At 36.3% G+C, this 16,708-nt stretch overlaps 1 protein-coding gene across 3 annotated transcripts in view; it reads right to left on the reverse strand.

Moving 5' to 3' along the window:
- Positions 1–16,708, reverse strand: part of Cul4b (cullin 4B) — a 37,968-nt gene that overhangs the window by 11,375 nt on the left and 9,885 nt on the right. For 2 of the 3 annotated variants that reach the window (NM_001106951.1, XM_006257489.5), the window contains 13 exons: positions 15,669–16,217; positions 13,818–13,933; positions 7,344–7,447; positions 6,612–6,681; positions 5,913–5,986; positions 5,000–5,162; positions 4,746–4,835; positions 4,365–4,447; positions 3,588–3,655; positions 3,059–3,177; positions 2,228–2,420; positions 1,106–1,210; positions 397–507 (listed from right to left, as the gene is read on the reverse strand). In NM_001106951.1, coding sequence (NP_001100421.1) covers positions 397–507; positions 1,106–1,210; positions 2,228–2,420; positions 3,059–3,177; positions 3,588–3,655; positions 4,365–4,447; positions 4,746–4,835; positions 5,000–5,162; positions 5,913–5,986; positions 6,612–6,681; positions 7,344–7,447; positions 13,818–13,933; positions 15,669–16,217 — 1,845 coding nt within the window. Of the gene's footprint in view, positions 1–396; positions 508–1,105; positions 1,211–2,227; positions 2,421–3,058; positions 3,178–3,587; positions 3,656–4,364; positions 4,448–4,745; positions 4,836–4,999; positions 5,163–5,912; positions 5,987–6,611; positions 6,682–7,343; positions 7,448–13,817; positions 13,934–15,668; positions 16,218–16,377; positions 16,669–16,708 lie in introns of those variants that run through there. The other variant, XM_039099624.2, reaches the window with a different exon arrangement.

The following is a 16,708-nucleotide window of genomic DNA, read 5'->3' on the forward strand; positions in this document are numbered from 1 at the left end:
GTACAGGTATGGACAATATGCATGTCCAAGTCAGAGGTCATTGGCTGTACTCCTCTACCACAGTATACCTTATTCCTTTGAAATAGGGTCTATCTTTGAACCCAGAGCTAGTCTGGTGTCCAGGAATCCCCAAAGATCCTCCTGTTCTCTACTCCTACCCTACCCCTAGCTAGTGGACTTATACATATGATTTTTTACAAGGGTGTTATGGATTCAAACTCATGTCCTCATGTTTGTGCACAAAGACCTCTTACCCTCTGAATCATCCTCCCCATCCTGTCAATTTATATTTTCATCATGTGTATATAAAAGAAAGGAACATAATTAAGCCATTATTTACCTCAAATATTAAAAAAAGAAAAAGCTGATATTAAAAAAGAAGACTGAGAAACATACCGTGTTTCAGTTTGGACAGCATTGATTTTTCAGCATCCACTGATGCACTCTTGCCAACTAATAGGCGTTTGGCTAAGTCTTTCTTATAGAAGGCCTCAAAAACATCTTTGCCTGTATTAAATAGAAAAGATAACATTCATGATATGCCAAGTAAAGCTGTAAGAAAATGGCTTTAAAAAGCTTATTGTAACATGCCAAGTTATTTAATTTTATACATTTTATCCAAGTTTATTAAACTCAGGAACACTGGAGGTCCATGTCTGTGCCAGGTATTTCAAAAGTTTTTTATTATAAAAAATTAAGACTGTATTAACTATTTTTCTGGAAAAAAAACAACTTTAGTACATTGGTACTGTTAGCACCAAAACTCAGAGATTAAAACAAGCAGTAAAATCCCAGGTTCTTAATAGTGCAAAGGTCAAAACACAGGCAATTTAGTTACATTCCTCAACTCTTCTTAAGGATCCAAAATATGCAATAAGTAAAATATAACCTATAGGTCTCAAAGTCTCCCCGGGTTATATAAGAGTTTTTTAGTTCCTATAGGAGTGCCTTGCTATGTTGCCCTAGCTGGTCTGATTCTATGTGGCCTACACAGCAATAGTGCTTCAGCCTCCTGAATTGTGGATTGCAGGATTGTGGATCACTATGCCTGGCTCAGAGTGCTTTGTTTTAAAAGAAAAACATGAAAGCAGTAATCAACACTTACCATAGATAAATCTAAATATAATCATTATTTTATCCAACATTTTCTCAAGCTCTTCATCTGTAGCTTCTTTGTTGCCTGCACGAAGTTTTGAATCCACATACTTAGCTAAAATAGAGAAAAATTGTAGTTTAGCAACCATGGGTGTCTGAAAGGTACTGACCACTACACAAACCCAAACAGGACTATAAAATACTAACTCTCTTTCAGTATTTCTGCTATATGTACATGCATTTTATGGCCTACAACAAAAGGAAGATCAAGTTAACTTGTCAATGTCACAGGGCTAATAAATACCACAACCTAAATACATTAAATCGGACTCCAGACTGAATATACTTTCTAGTATAATACGGAAGGGCTACATATAGAGCACTGTGGTAGAGTCCCTGGGTTCAAGCCCTCACTTTCACAGTTTAAAAAAAAAGGAAAGAAAAGCAAAATTTAAAATGAGGTAGAGACAGCTCGTGGTGGAGGCTCCAAGTTGCCCTTTGTGGAGTCAAAGTCACCAGAAAACACGGGTACTCTCTAAAGTTTCTATTTTACACAGAGGGTCAGTATTCTTAAACATTACTTTTGTTATTTGAATAAACCAGAAACAGAGCAGAAGGCACAATTTATAAAATGTTTAAATTTAAATAAAATTAGAAAACAAACCAAACTCCATCCTTTCAGAGGACCTCGTTTTCTAGGGCACATATACTCCTAACAATGAGTGCATGTGTAGGAACCTTGCTTGAGAACACTGCAACACACTTGTATACTCAGTAAGCCTGTATCATTAGATTTATTTTCATCCTAGACTTTATTCATTTGCATTGGAATTTCATGCTACCCTTTTCCTGTAGCTATAACTGGAGACCTTTAGACAATATTACTCTGTCCCATGTCTCAATCACTATAGGCTTGCAAAGCACAGAATCATGCTTACTCAGTAAAAGTAAACAGGGTTCTACGTTCTACCTCACATAGAGTTTATATCCTGTTTGACATGAAGACTGAGATGCTGTTCAGCTTGACAGGCTAAGCGACATCAAACAAACCAGGAATGGGTACAATATGATTATCAATATGAGTTTATCAATAAAAGAACATTACACAACCACAAAAGAATATGAAACATACCTATCAGTTCAGCTGGCTTATTTGGTCTTTTATTAATGAAGGTTTCAAATGCTTCTTTCATGGCATTGATAAATTTTTCATTTTTCAGAAAGCAGGTATCAATTATATGGTCAACTTTATCTTTAAAGTCCAATAATTCTTGAACCATAGTTTTATCTTTTTCAGGATTAATAACAATGGTACTTCCAAAAGCCTGAAAATGGAGATGGTGTAATTTTATGGTAATTGATTTTTTTCTACAGTGAAAATATTCACCAAGTCATATTTAAAGTTGGCACATGTACTTAACAGTCACAAAAGGTACAGTTGTCTCTGAAGGAAATGGAAAATCTAAACAAATAATATTTACTTACAAACAAAAATAACAAGTTATTGTTGGGTATACAATATCCTATTAGGGCAGTTTTTCATTGTTAAAGAAGTCAGATCTGTACTTTAAAAAAAATAGCAATGTGGTCAGGGAGGGAGGTAGAGGGAGGGCGAAGAGGAAGAAGGATTTGTGGTTCAAACTTATAAGAACAGATCCTACACTTTACCTTAACCAAATGTCTTCAGAACTCAAACAATCCTTTAATTTCCCATATTTCCTGATTTGTCACACAGCTGCTATTCTCAGGCCACTGTTTTAATTTTTTTTTCTTTTTTTTCGGAGCTGGGGACCGAACCCAGGGCCTTACAAGCGTTCTACCACTGAGCTAAATCCCCAACCCCCACTGTTTCAATTTTTTTATTTAAAAAAAATTCCCATCTAACAAGAAATGATTTCTGATATTCTTGGTACGTAGATTACAGAACACTCAAGGGAAAAGTCAACAAGCAAACTATTAATACCTTGATATACTCAATCCAGTGCTGTAGGAGAACCTGAACTCCTCCCCGAACTCTACTGAAGAGCTGATACAGGAGAGACAGATCTTGAATTCGGTTTTCATCAAGGAGGCTATTTAAACCTGGTTAGAAATATTTTGGTATTAAAATATGAGAATCAAAAAGTAAGTAAAATTGCCGTGCATGTCAATAAAATGTTAATTTGAAATTACTATTGGTCTGAACTATTACTAGAATTTATGTGAGTAAAATTCAGAGTATCCTGTAACATCATTAATGTTTAGAAGTTCTTGGCTCTACATGCTAAGAATAAAACAACAACAACGTTGAGTGTATTTCCTGCATGTATGTATTGTGTGCATGCTTGGTGCACAGAGGAAGGAAGAAGAGAATTACATCCCCTGAAACTGCAATTCCTAATGGTTGTGAGTTGCCATGTGGGTGCTGGGAATTAAATAAGTCCTCTGCAAAAGCAACAAGTACCCTTAACTTCTCCAGCCCCACTAACCTCCTATTTAAAATTACAAGTTACCTTTCTGAAGAATTGCTGTTAAGTGTTCACCTAGAAGTTGTTTTTCAACAGAAGCAATCAGTGACTTCCTAAAAGGGGGAAAACAGACTTACTGAGACTTGACCTTGAAAATTTTAAGCTTCTAGAAAAAACAAAGCAAAAATGTCATTTTACATTAAGTTTGCCTTTTCTATGCCCTGTGTCAAAATATTTTATGTTATGCTTAAAGGAAGAAAAATAATGTATTTCAGAATTTGCTCAAAGTAATATCTCCATGGTCTTGCTGAGCCTAGCATTTTTTTCCAACTTTCTTTGCTTTTTACTAAGAAGGTAAAACAACAGTAGTCTATGCTGCTTAACTGAACCACTTGGTTGCTGAGATTTAGAAATACAGAAGCAGTTTCTCTCTGAACACCCACTCCCAGAATTTTAATCAGTCTAAGGATTTTAAAAGCCGGGCATGGTGATGCATGCCTATAATCCCAGAACTTGGGAGGCTGGCATGGAGGACGACGAGTGCCAAGGCAAGTTGGGTTTTAGTGAAACTCTGACTCAAAAACACCAAGTTTTAAAGATCCCATCAACCTCTAATACCATTTTAAAATTACACACTAAACACACACCAAACCAATAATCAAATCCTTGATTAAATCTAATTAGCCAGGAAAGATAACAACTTGAATTTCACATTATGAAAACAACTGTTAAAGACTAAATCATACCTGAAAATTGCTACAAGTTTAAGATGCCTAAAGTACTTATCAACCGTTTTAAGACTATCAGGCTGAGCATACTTACTGGGTGGTCTGATCTAAGTAAGTAATAAGTCTGTCTGCTTCTTCTTCTAGGCGTTTATTAACATGATGAAGATACTCAGGAACCTACAAAAATAGTTTTTTATATTATTGTTTTCCTCCCCTTAAATCATTCAGAAAATGTCATGTCCAAAAGATCCAAGGAAGAGCCCCATCAAATGTGACAGGGTAGAATCATATGTAAAATTAGAGGTAGAGTTTATGATCCAGAATTCTGGCCTTTAAGGAGAGAGAAGAAAAAGGAGCACCTAAGTGAGAAAAGAGCATTCCAATGTTGGGAATATAAATATAAAGGGAAGTTTTGTGTTCTACAACGTAATGTCAATTGTAAGAGCCGTTGGGTTCATCGATCATTTTAAAATACCTCTCTTTCTTGCATTAACTTCTGACCTTCGGCCGCATAAAGCCGATTAGTTTCTTGCAAAAATCGTTGTTCAAAAGAGTCTTGGTAAATCTAGGAAGAGGGAAGAAAAACCAAAAGTATTTGCTTATTCACTAACAATTTACTGAATGACTTCCATCAGAACTCTATTTGAATAACACTCTGGATTCCAGACATCAAACTGCGAACAGTAATCTGATTTGTAGGTAGCACAGTGAGTGTTAAGTGCAACTTACTTGCAAGTCAGACAGCATATTTAAAAGGCTTCGAAGTAAACTTCTATCAATTGCTTCACCATTCCGCTCTCTCTCAATCAAGAGAAGGATGCCATCGATTGTTTTTGTCTGGACTTTTTGATCACTTATAATATGAGCCCTAAATAACTCTAATCCCATGTCCCTAAAATTAAAAACAAAAAAATCATCAGAACTGGTAATACCATATGAACAGGCTGAGTTATGCTTATCATAATGCTTACTGGGGTCTCAGAATTTAAAGCAGTAATTATAAAGAGGATAAAATCCACATTTAATTTTGAATAACATTTTTAGATTAAAGCATATAGGAAACCCATTTTGTCTTAAATGAGAACTGAAGCTGAATTCCTGGCTTCCTCCATAACTAGGTTTTAGTGTCCTATTTCCTCTGATGATAATCTTAGTGAAGTCAGAAATAAAATTAGTTCAAAGACAAAAATACTTTCCACTATACTGGTATTGACTAGCTTATTTGGTCATTCATAAATGGCTTCAAAATCGTAAAATCAGTACATTTCAATCATTACTGTAGGTATATGCTAAGCATCTGCTGAAGGATCAAGACATTATGCTATCTTATTTTCATAAACAACACTTTTTAGTATAAAGTCACAAGAAAAATAAAAGAGCAAAACATTAATGATCAGCAGCAATAATATTCAGGCACAGAAATTCTAGATTAAACTTTAATCTTCACACCTAACATTAAGAAATACTATGAGAGAAAGTTAGCTGTCTGCTGTATTAGCATAGACAAAACAAAAACCCTCAAAATGCTAGAATCCAAACGTGAATTTTTAGGAGAATATTCTGAGTACAGCTTGTTCTCTTAGAATAATTAAGACTATGATATATAACAAAATTTTTCATAATAATCTTCTGGCATCCTTACCAAATAGAGGGCAGCATTGAATTCTGAAGAACATAAGTTCTATCCAGAAACAAAAAAATGCTCCTGATCATTATCTGTCAAATAAAAAGAAAAAAAAAATCAAGCAATTTTTGTAAATTTGAAACTACAATATTAGCTCTTAATGAGAATTTGGAAAATTTTATATTAAATAGGCTAATAGGATCCAACTTGCAAACAAATATATCTAGCTGAGAATATGTCCCATATATTTATTTTTAAACTAATCTATTAATCCTTCTTGTGGTTTCTAGAGAACACAGAATTAAGATGGTCCTCTGAGATCTTTGCTACTTAAATAACTAAAAAGAAAAACTGGAGGTAGGCATGGGACATATGCCTATAATCCCAGCAACTCAAGAGCCTAAGACAGAAAGATCTTGAAATTTCGGGCCAGTCTGTACTACACAATGAGATCTTGTCTCAGAAAAAAAAAAGAGGGAATCTAAGGTACACTTAGTCTTTCTTAGCAGCAGTGCTAGGGGGTAAAACTCTCTTAAACTTGTACCCATGGTGTTTAGGAGGTGGGAAGTGGGTTTCAAGATTTCTATTTGCATTAATATAAAGAATAAACACCAGACTTTCCCACCAGCTGTATCCCAATACGTCCAACAAGATATCCAAACATTCTAGCACCTAAATGTTTTTGCAATGAAATAATCAGTCTTGTTTCCAACTCACCATTTGCCTACAATGATTTTGCCAGCATCTATCAATCTTTTTTAGAAAAAGAACACTATCCAATGAATCCATGAGACAGATGTTAAGAATATTTTAAAATGTATCATATAAGTAATATGTGTAATATAAAACGTATTTGTCTTAAAATATAGACTACCCCATAAACTGATAATACAAATTATAAAACACAATTCTAATTTTTAAACTGCAGAAACAAATTTGATCCCCCTTAACGTATCTTTAAAACCAGTCTTAAACCTAACTGAGCATGTTTTTTATTTATGATTTCCCTCAAATAGAAATTTGTCAGGACAGAGGCTAATGACAGGAAATTTTTACTTAAAAACTGTAAGTATAGATCTTAACTATAATTGACACTGAAATGTTTTAAAACTTTGTTCTTTCCTTCAGAGATAAGAGGACAAAAATAAATCTTTCAGCACAGGCATTCCATTTCAAACTGAGCCAAGCAGTGAGAGGTAATGAGTAATGAAAAAACTTAAGATACTTTGTTTTGAGGGGCTCAAGAGATGGCTCAGCAGTTAAGAGTACTGGCTGTTCTTCCAGAGGTCCTTACATTTCTAACAACCACATGGCTGCTTCCATGTACAATAGAGTCTACTACCCTCTTCTCTCTGATGCCCTCTTCTGTCATACAGGCATACATGTTAAGTAGAACATACATAAAATACATACATAAATAAATGTGACATTTTGTTTTAAAAAGGATATTCTCTGAACTGATGAATCTGTGCTTTGATGTGATCTTCACAGATCTGCCTCAGCTGCTTATACAAATTGGCAGAAATCTTGTAAGAACAAAGATTTTCTACAGCCTGTAAGATAAAACAGGTAATTTTGTAGGACAGGAGAGAGTTGGGGTAGGGGTCTCAATTATCACATGAAGTCATGATTTTTTATACATTGTATCAGCTCATTGAAAATAAAGTATTTGTCAATTTTAAAAAGCAAAAGAATGGAATCAACCCAGAATGCCGAAGCGGGAGTATTAGGAGTTTTGTGCTAGCCTAGAAAACTTTACTTACACAGACACACTCAGGATTAAACAAGAAAATTGACCAATGTGGGTGAAAACCAAGATAAGTCCACATTTGTATGTTTATGAGGGCTATACTAAAAGTAAAGGCTGAAGAGAATCATGCAAAGTTTTGTACTACATACAAAAGCATTCTTGTTACAAATAATTTTCATAAGCAGAATGCATTAAATTTAAAAATAATTTTGCCTGTTTTGTATGTATGAGATGGGCCAGAAATGACTACTATAACTCAAGTAAAACTAATAGTTCCTTGGATATTCCTGAATACAATAAAGTGGAAATTATTGCTAGCAGTGTTTAAACCAGTGTGATATAATTAAACACTATGACATTTTCTCCAATTTTCAGTTTATAAATAATTGAAAATAGGGACTGCAAATTGGGCTTAGTGGTAGAATATTTGCCTAACCAGCTTGAATCCCCAGAATTCATACTCTTAACAACAGAATGAATATATTTTTACTTCATTAGAATACTTGAATTTATCCTCAAATCTTAACAAGTTCAGATTTTGTGTTTATTATGTGTATCAAAAGTCTTTCAAAGGGCTGGAGAGATGGCTCAGTGGTTAAGAGCACTCAGTGCTCTTCCAGAGGTCCTGAGTTCAATCCCCAGCCACCATATGGTGACTCAAAACCATCTGGAATGAGATCAGATGCCCTCTTCTGGTGTATCTGAAGACAGCTACAGTGTACTCATATATAATAAATAAATAAACCTTTTAACAAAAAAGTCAAGTTTAAAACAACAGGTGTGGTCACTCTAATGTTAACCACAATTGGTAATGGCTTAAGTGTAACACCAAGATTCCTCTCATGCCACAATGGAAGACAAAAACCCCATTCCATTAAAAAGGACTGGGGAAGTCCAAACTCTGTTGGTCTGAGTGGAATTTTGTAAACAGTGTAGCTAGAAGTCACATTGCTAGAATGCAAGTTCAGTGATCCCATTTTTTTTTAAAAATAAAGCTTAAAAAGGAACTTCCTTATTCCACTGGAGGAAAACCATCAATCCTCAACAGGAGAGAATAGACCCATCAGCTTTAACAGCTATGAACAAATAGGAAAAAGACAGATTCAGTTACAATCCATGTAACCTGGGGTTAGGAAACAAATATCTAAGAGTGAACTTGTTTATTTCATGTGCTCCTCTATTCATACTGATCCTAGATGGGGTGTCCTCCTCCCTTTATGGCACTTTTTACTGTATCTTGTTTTTTGAATGGCTGACTCATTTTCTCAAGCATTTCTCATTTCCTACTTACGTTGTCAATGACATAATACACACTTCATTTTTTACTTTCCCTATTTTTTATTCTTCAATACATTCTATTTATCCTACTTCCTTCTGAGTTCTCCTTTATCTCATAAAACAGTTCTTGACACATCTATTATCTTTTCCCACAAGATACACATTTTCTATTTCTATTAAACTGGGTACCACTTCTTCCAAATAAGGTAACTCCTTTCACTGTCACAGATTTGCCTAATGCTCCCACCACCCACCACACCTCAGTAAATCAATACTCTTGCTTTTTATATGTATATCCTGTCTCCTTGATTTTGCTTAATGGCAGTGATCACACAGTCCTAAGCTATTTTTTAACACTTTGACTTTTACAGTATATGTATGTCAATAATGAATTATACCCTGCATACTAGAATGAAAACCATGATCAGAATACTATAGTGTAAGCTAAGTATGTTTATAGTCAAAGATAAAGCTCCCTATTACAGCCTTTAGGAGAAGGAAGTTAGGAAAAGTATCCAAGTCTACCAAAGACCCAGAGAGAAATATATAGAATACTAATGAGAATAATAAAAAACCAAAAACAAAGCTGAGCTTTACATTCAAAGTGACTAATGATTCATTCAACGAAAAGGAAATATGCAACAGAATAAGTTGGGTAAGTCAGGTGTGGTGGTCATGCCTGTAGTCCTACATTGAAATAAGAATTAAATAAAGTTCTATGTCAGCCTGAGTATCTAAAAAAAAATCAAATTTCAAAAATCAAAACAGGGCTGGAGAGATGTACTTCTTGTTCTTGCAGAGGACCCAGGTTCCATTTGAAGCACTCAGAAGACAGTTAACTACTATCTGTAATTGCAGTTCCAAGGGAATCTAATGCCTGCTTCTGGAGTCTAAGAACGTTGTACACATGTAGTATACAGATAAACATGCAGACAAATACCCAAATAAATTATTTTATAAATATAATTATACATTATATAAATATAAATTTAATATAATTTATATAAATTATAATTAAAACAAAGCTTAAAACAACAAAAACACAAACAGGTGACAACAGTTAAATTTTGAGACACTAATAGCTGGGTATCAAAACTGCTAAGAATTTTAACTGTTCTGATATAACCAGACTGCTTAAGTAATTGCATTTTACAATTGATCATCTATGTACTGAGAGAGATGCACAGCCTCACTCTAAAAGATTTCAAGGTTCTTAAGAAGGGAAAATTTAAAACTGAGGAATAATTGTCATTTAAAGTACTGTTTTAAAAAGATGATAGGATAGGCACATGTTAATCCCAGTACTTGGAAGGCAGAGGCAGGTAGAGCTCAGTGACGCCATTCTGGTCAACATGAGTTCGAGGACAACTAGATATATAAAATGAGACCCTATCTCAGAAATAAAATAAAACTAAACTTAAAAAATGAAAAGACAGCTGAGTGTTTTGGTACATACATACCTTTAATACCAGCACTGGGAAGGCAAAAACAGACAAATGTCTGTGAATTTGAGGACAACCTACTCTAATTAATTATAATAGTGAATTCCAGGACAGCCAGGGCTATATACAGGAACCCTGTCTCAAAAAAAATCAAATTAATAAATAAAAACCATATGTGCTTACTGAAAACACAATGGCAACAGTGTGTTCTTTTTTAGAAATTAAACTTATCTCAAAATAATCTTTTTGAGATCAAGAAATATTTAAAAAACAAATTAAAAAACAAAACAACTTTAAAATGTGCTTACAAATTTAATGTAACAAAAGCTCTAAGGTACTATAAAAAACATAGGCACTTTTGGCTTTATCTTTTTGATAGATATATGTTCTTTAAACATGAAAGGCAGTAACACAATCAACAGATCAAGGAAGATATCTTCTAATCAAAAACTCTTAAGGTAAATAGGGCTCCTTAATACCTACAATCAGTATGTTATGAATTTGAAATACACAAATACTGCAATTACACAGGCTGTGCACCAGCACACCCAAATAAAGACTAAACATGCAAATGGAAACACGGAGCAGCTGTTCCCATATTTTTTCCCTAAAGACAGACAATTTAGCTGCTTTGAACACTGCTGTACAATGGGTATTTAAGGTGCTGTGGTGTTATTAATGAAGCAGAATAGCAATGGAAAATCTACTTAAGTAAGAATCAAACATCTTAGTTTGACCTTCCCTGTTCAACCAATAATTTTGGGTGGGTTATTTAAATTCTGAGACTCCCTCTCCTAGTTAGGAGTGGAGATAAGAAACAAATATTTTATAAGAGTTTCAACAGTGGTTAAACGTACTAGAAAATGGATCTGCTTTATAGGTTATCTATCATACACAGCATGCAGACCTCATGGACTCTTTTAAGCCTTTTTTTACTCCAATTTCTTCTTTCTACTTTTGTTATTTTACAATTCAAGAAGTACACCTATACTGTGCCCAAAGAGCAAAATGAGGTGGGCTGACCCAGAACTAACAGCTCAGTATTACTCCCAGCTGACATTTATCCTGCATCACCACCTGAATACTGTTGTGTGCTGCCTACTCTGACTCACGTCATTTTCACAGCAACAGAAACAAGTGATCTCATTTCATGTATTACAGATAAAAAGAACTATACTATGGTTTGTAAAAAAATGTGACTAATGCTAAAATTAGCTTAATTTATGTATTGTAGTGCTTCACTGAGGTGTTTGTTTTGTTTTTACAAACATCTTATTCCATTCTTTATTAGCAACCTAGCAAGGAAGAAATACAGATACTAGTTTGCCTGTTTTACAGGAAACTAAAGCTGTTTATTGTTTGCCAAAAATTAGAATAGCAGCAGTAGACAAAAGTAAATCCCAAATGTATCCTCTAACTCCGATTCCAGAGTTTGGTCATAAACATACCGTACTCACTATACAACTAAAAACACAAAAACTACAAATGCTGATATATCGAACCAACATAATTTCTAATGAGAAGGATTTTTAAATGCCAAATGGCTAATTCTGTAACGAAAACAACTTCTTGAATCAGCTCTGTTAAAACCACAGTGAGGAAACTTGTTAACTATAAGTCTAAACAAGTAACTGCTCTTGGCATTACCCTTAACATTTCAACAGAACACTTTTTTCAATCAGGAAAAACAAACATGAACCTCAGACTAAGGAGTTGGCCCAGAGCTACTGCTTACTTCTGGAGTAAGGTGTATCTTGTAGACCAGGAGACAGAAGCTCAAGAAAAAAGTGAAAAACCTACTATTGAAAATGAGCAGGCTGGAGAGATGACTCAGTGATTAAGAGCACTGACTGCTCTTTCAAAGGTCCTGAGTTCAATCCCCAGCAACCACATGGTGGCTCACAACCATCTGTAGTGGGATCCAATGCCTTCCTCTGGTTGTGTTTGAAGACAGCGACAGTGTACTAATATACATAATTAAATAAATCTTTTTTTTTAAAAAAAGCTTCCTTTGTACTGACACTTTAAATTTAAAAAAAAAATCTGTCAGGTGCAGGGCAGTGGAGCACATCTTTAATATCAGCACTTTGGTGGCACATACAGTAAGCTATCTGTTACTTCAAAGCCAGCCTGGTCTACATAGTATGTTCCAGGACAGCCATGACTATACACAGAAACCATATCTCAAGAGGAAAAAGGAAACAAAAAGGAATGAGGCAAGGGCCAACAAGATGACTCATCAGGAAAAAAAATGCTTGGTGCGCACATGTGCGCGTGCGCACGCGCACGTTCTCTCTCACACGTGCTTGCTCTCACACGTGCTCGCTCGCTCACTTGCGCGCTCTCTCTCTCTCGAACGCGAGCGCTCTCACATGTGCGCACTCTCACACGTGTGCTCTCTCACACACGTGCTCTCTCTCTCTCTTCTCTTTCATAACCACACGTGCAATTTTTAACAATTAATTTATTTAAAGGAAGGAGATGGTGGTGAGATGAATCAGCACGTAAAGGCACTTACCATGAAGCCTAATAACTTGTGTTCAATCCCTGGGACCCATAAGGTGGAAGGAAAGAACTGACTCCCATGAGCTGTCCTCTGACCTCCACACATGGCTTGCCCACACATATACACACAGAACAAATAAATGTAATTTTTACAAAAATAAGGCAGAAAAAAAGGATGTAAGAATGTAATGAGCTGCATGTCTTGAAGCCTTTCATATAGGTGGGTAACAAGAATTGACACAACAGAAATGACATCCCACAGAAAAAAATTCTAGGAGTTATGATATAGGTCTAGGTCTACCTCTACTATACCAAAATATTAATAAGGCCTTATCAGAACTGTCCAGTTATGTATCCCCAGTTCAAGTAATACCATTATGTGTTATGCTCATAAATAGAAGGCACTATTTAACTAGTAAGTGACCAAAAAGTCTGCTAAAGAATGTATTTCAGGGGTTGCAGAGATAGATCGATTAGCGGTTAAGAGCACTGATTTCTTCCAGAGGTCCTCAGTTCAACTCCCAGCAACCACGTGGTGGCTCACAACCATCTGTAATGGGATGTGATGCCCTCTTCTGGTGTTTCTGAAGACAGCAACAATGTGCTCATACATTAAATGAATAAATAAATCTTTTAAAAAAAGAATATTTTCTGAAAGTTAAAATACAGGGGGTGGAGAAATGGATAAGCAGTTAAGAGAACTCTTTCATGACCCAAATTTGATTCCCAGTACCCATGTCAGACAGCTCACAACTGCCCAGAATTTCAGCTCTTGAGGGAACCTATGGCCTCCAAGGGCACTTGCAGTCACAAACATGTACAAGTGTGTGCATGCATGCAGGCACACAGACAGATACACACAAAATAAATCTGTAAAGAAGGGAAAATAGAAATGCATTCCATCTCGATTTATGTTAGTAAAATGTGGTTTTACATACTAATACATACCTGGTAGAGTTCTTCTAAATTGTACTTAATTGAAGTACTATTCTGAATGGCTTCCACTGCTTCTTTTAGCTTTTGCCATGTCTCATCTGTATAGTTTTCTGGTAATTTAGGCTTATCTAAACAATACGTAAAAATATTAGAAAAACATTAAGTAATAAAATACTGTGAGGAAGATTTAAAATACTGAGTATACACTATGTGAAAAGTATTTTAAAAATTTCATAGAAATTGTCTCAACGATAAAATACCCACAGGAAATATTAGCACCCCTACTTTACAATTGAAGAAACTGAGCCTGGAACTCATTTGGTAAGCTTGCCCAAGGTCACCGTAACTAGTCAATGGCAAAGCTGGGATTCAAATTCAGGTCTGTTTGACTCCCTAATGTATGGAGTAATCACAGAAACAGAGAACCTTCTTAGTTTTAAAGGAACAGAATAAAATTTAAAACAAGACAAAACAAAAATGAACACCTAAATGACTCCAGACCCTATGCAGTATTTTCAGAATGGAAAAAAAATATTAATCTAGACTTCAAACTTCATTGATTAGCGATAAGTTAAACAAATTAAAGATTTCAAAGGCCTTAATGCCTTCAGGAGAAAGAAAAATAAAGTCTCTGAAATCAATTTGCAAATGAAATTAGGATCACAGCTCATTCCTTGAAAAACCCTTCCCTATTACATTGGTTATCTTTAAATGAAACATTGAATGAACGAATCTGTAAATACAGTTCATCTTCAATTAGAAAGCTCTACTAATAAATCAGAAAGAATACAACACTCTTGAGAGCATGAGGATGGAAAGAGGGTCATATAAAAAAACGGTTAAAAATAAACAATACTATAAACCCCTGCTTGAGACTAGTAACACATAGCTTTTTTTCACGCCAGCATTTCAATTGCAAGCACAGAGTAACCAATTCTCCACATGCTAATACTTAGCTAACAAGGCACTTATATGGTAAGCCTGCCTTAAGTTCATTCATATACTTCCCCATCTTAAATAAAATTCTAGCATCTAATTACCTGCACAAGCTGCGGGTGGAAAAAAATTAATCAGAAAAAAACAAACACATTCAACAGATAAGAACTTAAAATACATTTTAAATGTTAGGATTCTATTTTCACTGATGCATAGGTCAAACTCACAATCAGAAGTCTCAAACACAACAGTATGCACAAATTTTCTAGTATCTGTAGGTCAATACTTAAGACCCATTTTAGTGAGGAGAGATGGAGTTACCTGCTTCTATCTTTGGACTGGTGATAGTCACTACTCCTGTGTATATACACAGTTTTCATTTTCAGACCTTACCTTTGGGAATTGAAGAAACCCAAAAGACGTTTCACCAAACAGCTAGTTTCACAAATACAATACTCTACACTAAGAACTTAACCATAAATCTCATTTAAACATAGAAGGAAATGTCACCCTTGCTACCTGGAATTTTAGCGACTGGAGTATGTGGCCTATAAAAATCTCAGTAGTGCCAAGACTCACTATGCACCTGAAACGGACCTCCTTAGAAGACAAGTTTCTCACCAGTAAAATCTCTATCAACCACGCTGTCAATGTGGTAAGGAACAGATCAGATAGAATGATGGGTCGAGACAGACATCAAAAACATTGCATGGAAACACTCAAAGAGTATGCTTCACAGCAAGGACACAAACACCTCAGGAAATAAAAGAACCTTCCACCAAAAATAGGACCTCCCTTCCACTCATTGATTACACATAAAATATTAGGCGACCTCTATACTGTTCAATATATTAACATAAATAGCATACACGTGACTGCTCAAGTGTCAAAATCTTAGTAGGTGATTATGGATTTGGCCTTGGTTACCTTTAAAGTTCTTGATCACTAACTTCTTAGCTGAGCCAGGCTTGCTGTTAGCAAAGCTAGAGACCGTGGTAGAAGATTTAGCCAGGCCGTTTGCATGGTGCACTGAAGCCACCGAAGAAATTAATATACTCTTATTTTTAAGTTGCTGCTGTTGCTGCTGTGAGGTTGCAGCAGTTGGTGAAGATGAGGAAGATGAGGAGGAAGATTCCTCAGCCATTTTCGTATCAAACCCTACAAACTCCAGGGTGTCTTCAAAACGCAGCTTCTTCTGTATAGGTACGTGGCTGGAAGTGGCCACTGGAACCCCGAGGCAGAAGGATGAGGTTGAAGGGGACGCCGAATCTCTGGGTTGTGGAGGGGTGGAGGAGGAAGAGGTGGAATCAAAGTCTTCTCTCTCGTTACTACTGTTACTGCTGCTACTGCTGCTGCTGCTGTTTAACTTTCTCTTCTTGGCAGAGGTGGGCGGAGTGGTGCTGGTATTACCATCAGTGGCAGATCTGACCTCCTGAGCAGCAGCAGAAGCAGCAGAGGGATTGGGGGAAGAAAAACCTGTTGGAAACATGAAAATAGCGGGGTCAACAGGCAGAGGAGCATCAAAAGCCTACGTTTATGTACCTGCGTGCTTGTAGGAGAGGTGGCAATGCTGGAGGGGGAAGGGAAGAAAGAGGAGAAACACAGAGGACGAGAAGGAAAGTGAGGGGGGGCACACCGGGGAAATGGGAGGGCTTGAGAAGGCGGATAGGCTGACACCGGCAGTGAACAGAACCGGGCGAGGGGGCGAAGGAGGCAGACAGGTAAACAGCCCTGCCGTCCCCCCTCCCCTGTTTTCCGTCCTCTCTTCCCCACTTTCTGCTGGAGCCCACAGGGAGAGGAGCCAGTGAAGCTTGCAGCTCCTCCTCCTTTTCTCCCTCTCTCTCAGGGAGGGGAGCTGCAGGGCTGGAGGGGGAGGGGGAGCGAGCCAAAGCTTGTTATTGTCAATAGCACAAGAGGCGAAAGATGGCGCCACTTCCGGTCACGCGGCGCCCGTGGAGAGGCGGCGT

This window comes from Rattus norvegicus, chromosome X, assembly GCF_036323735.1.
Source record: "Rattus norvegicus strain BN/NHsdMcwi chromosome X, GRCr8, whole genome shotgun sequence".
NCBI lineage: Eukaryota > Metazoa > Chordata > Mammalia > Rodentia > Muridae > Rattus > Rattus norvegicus.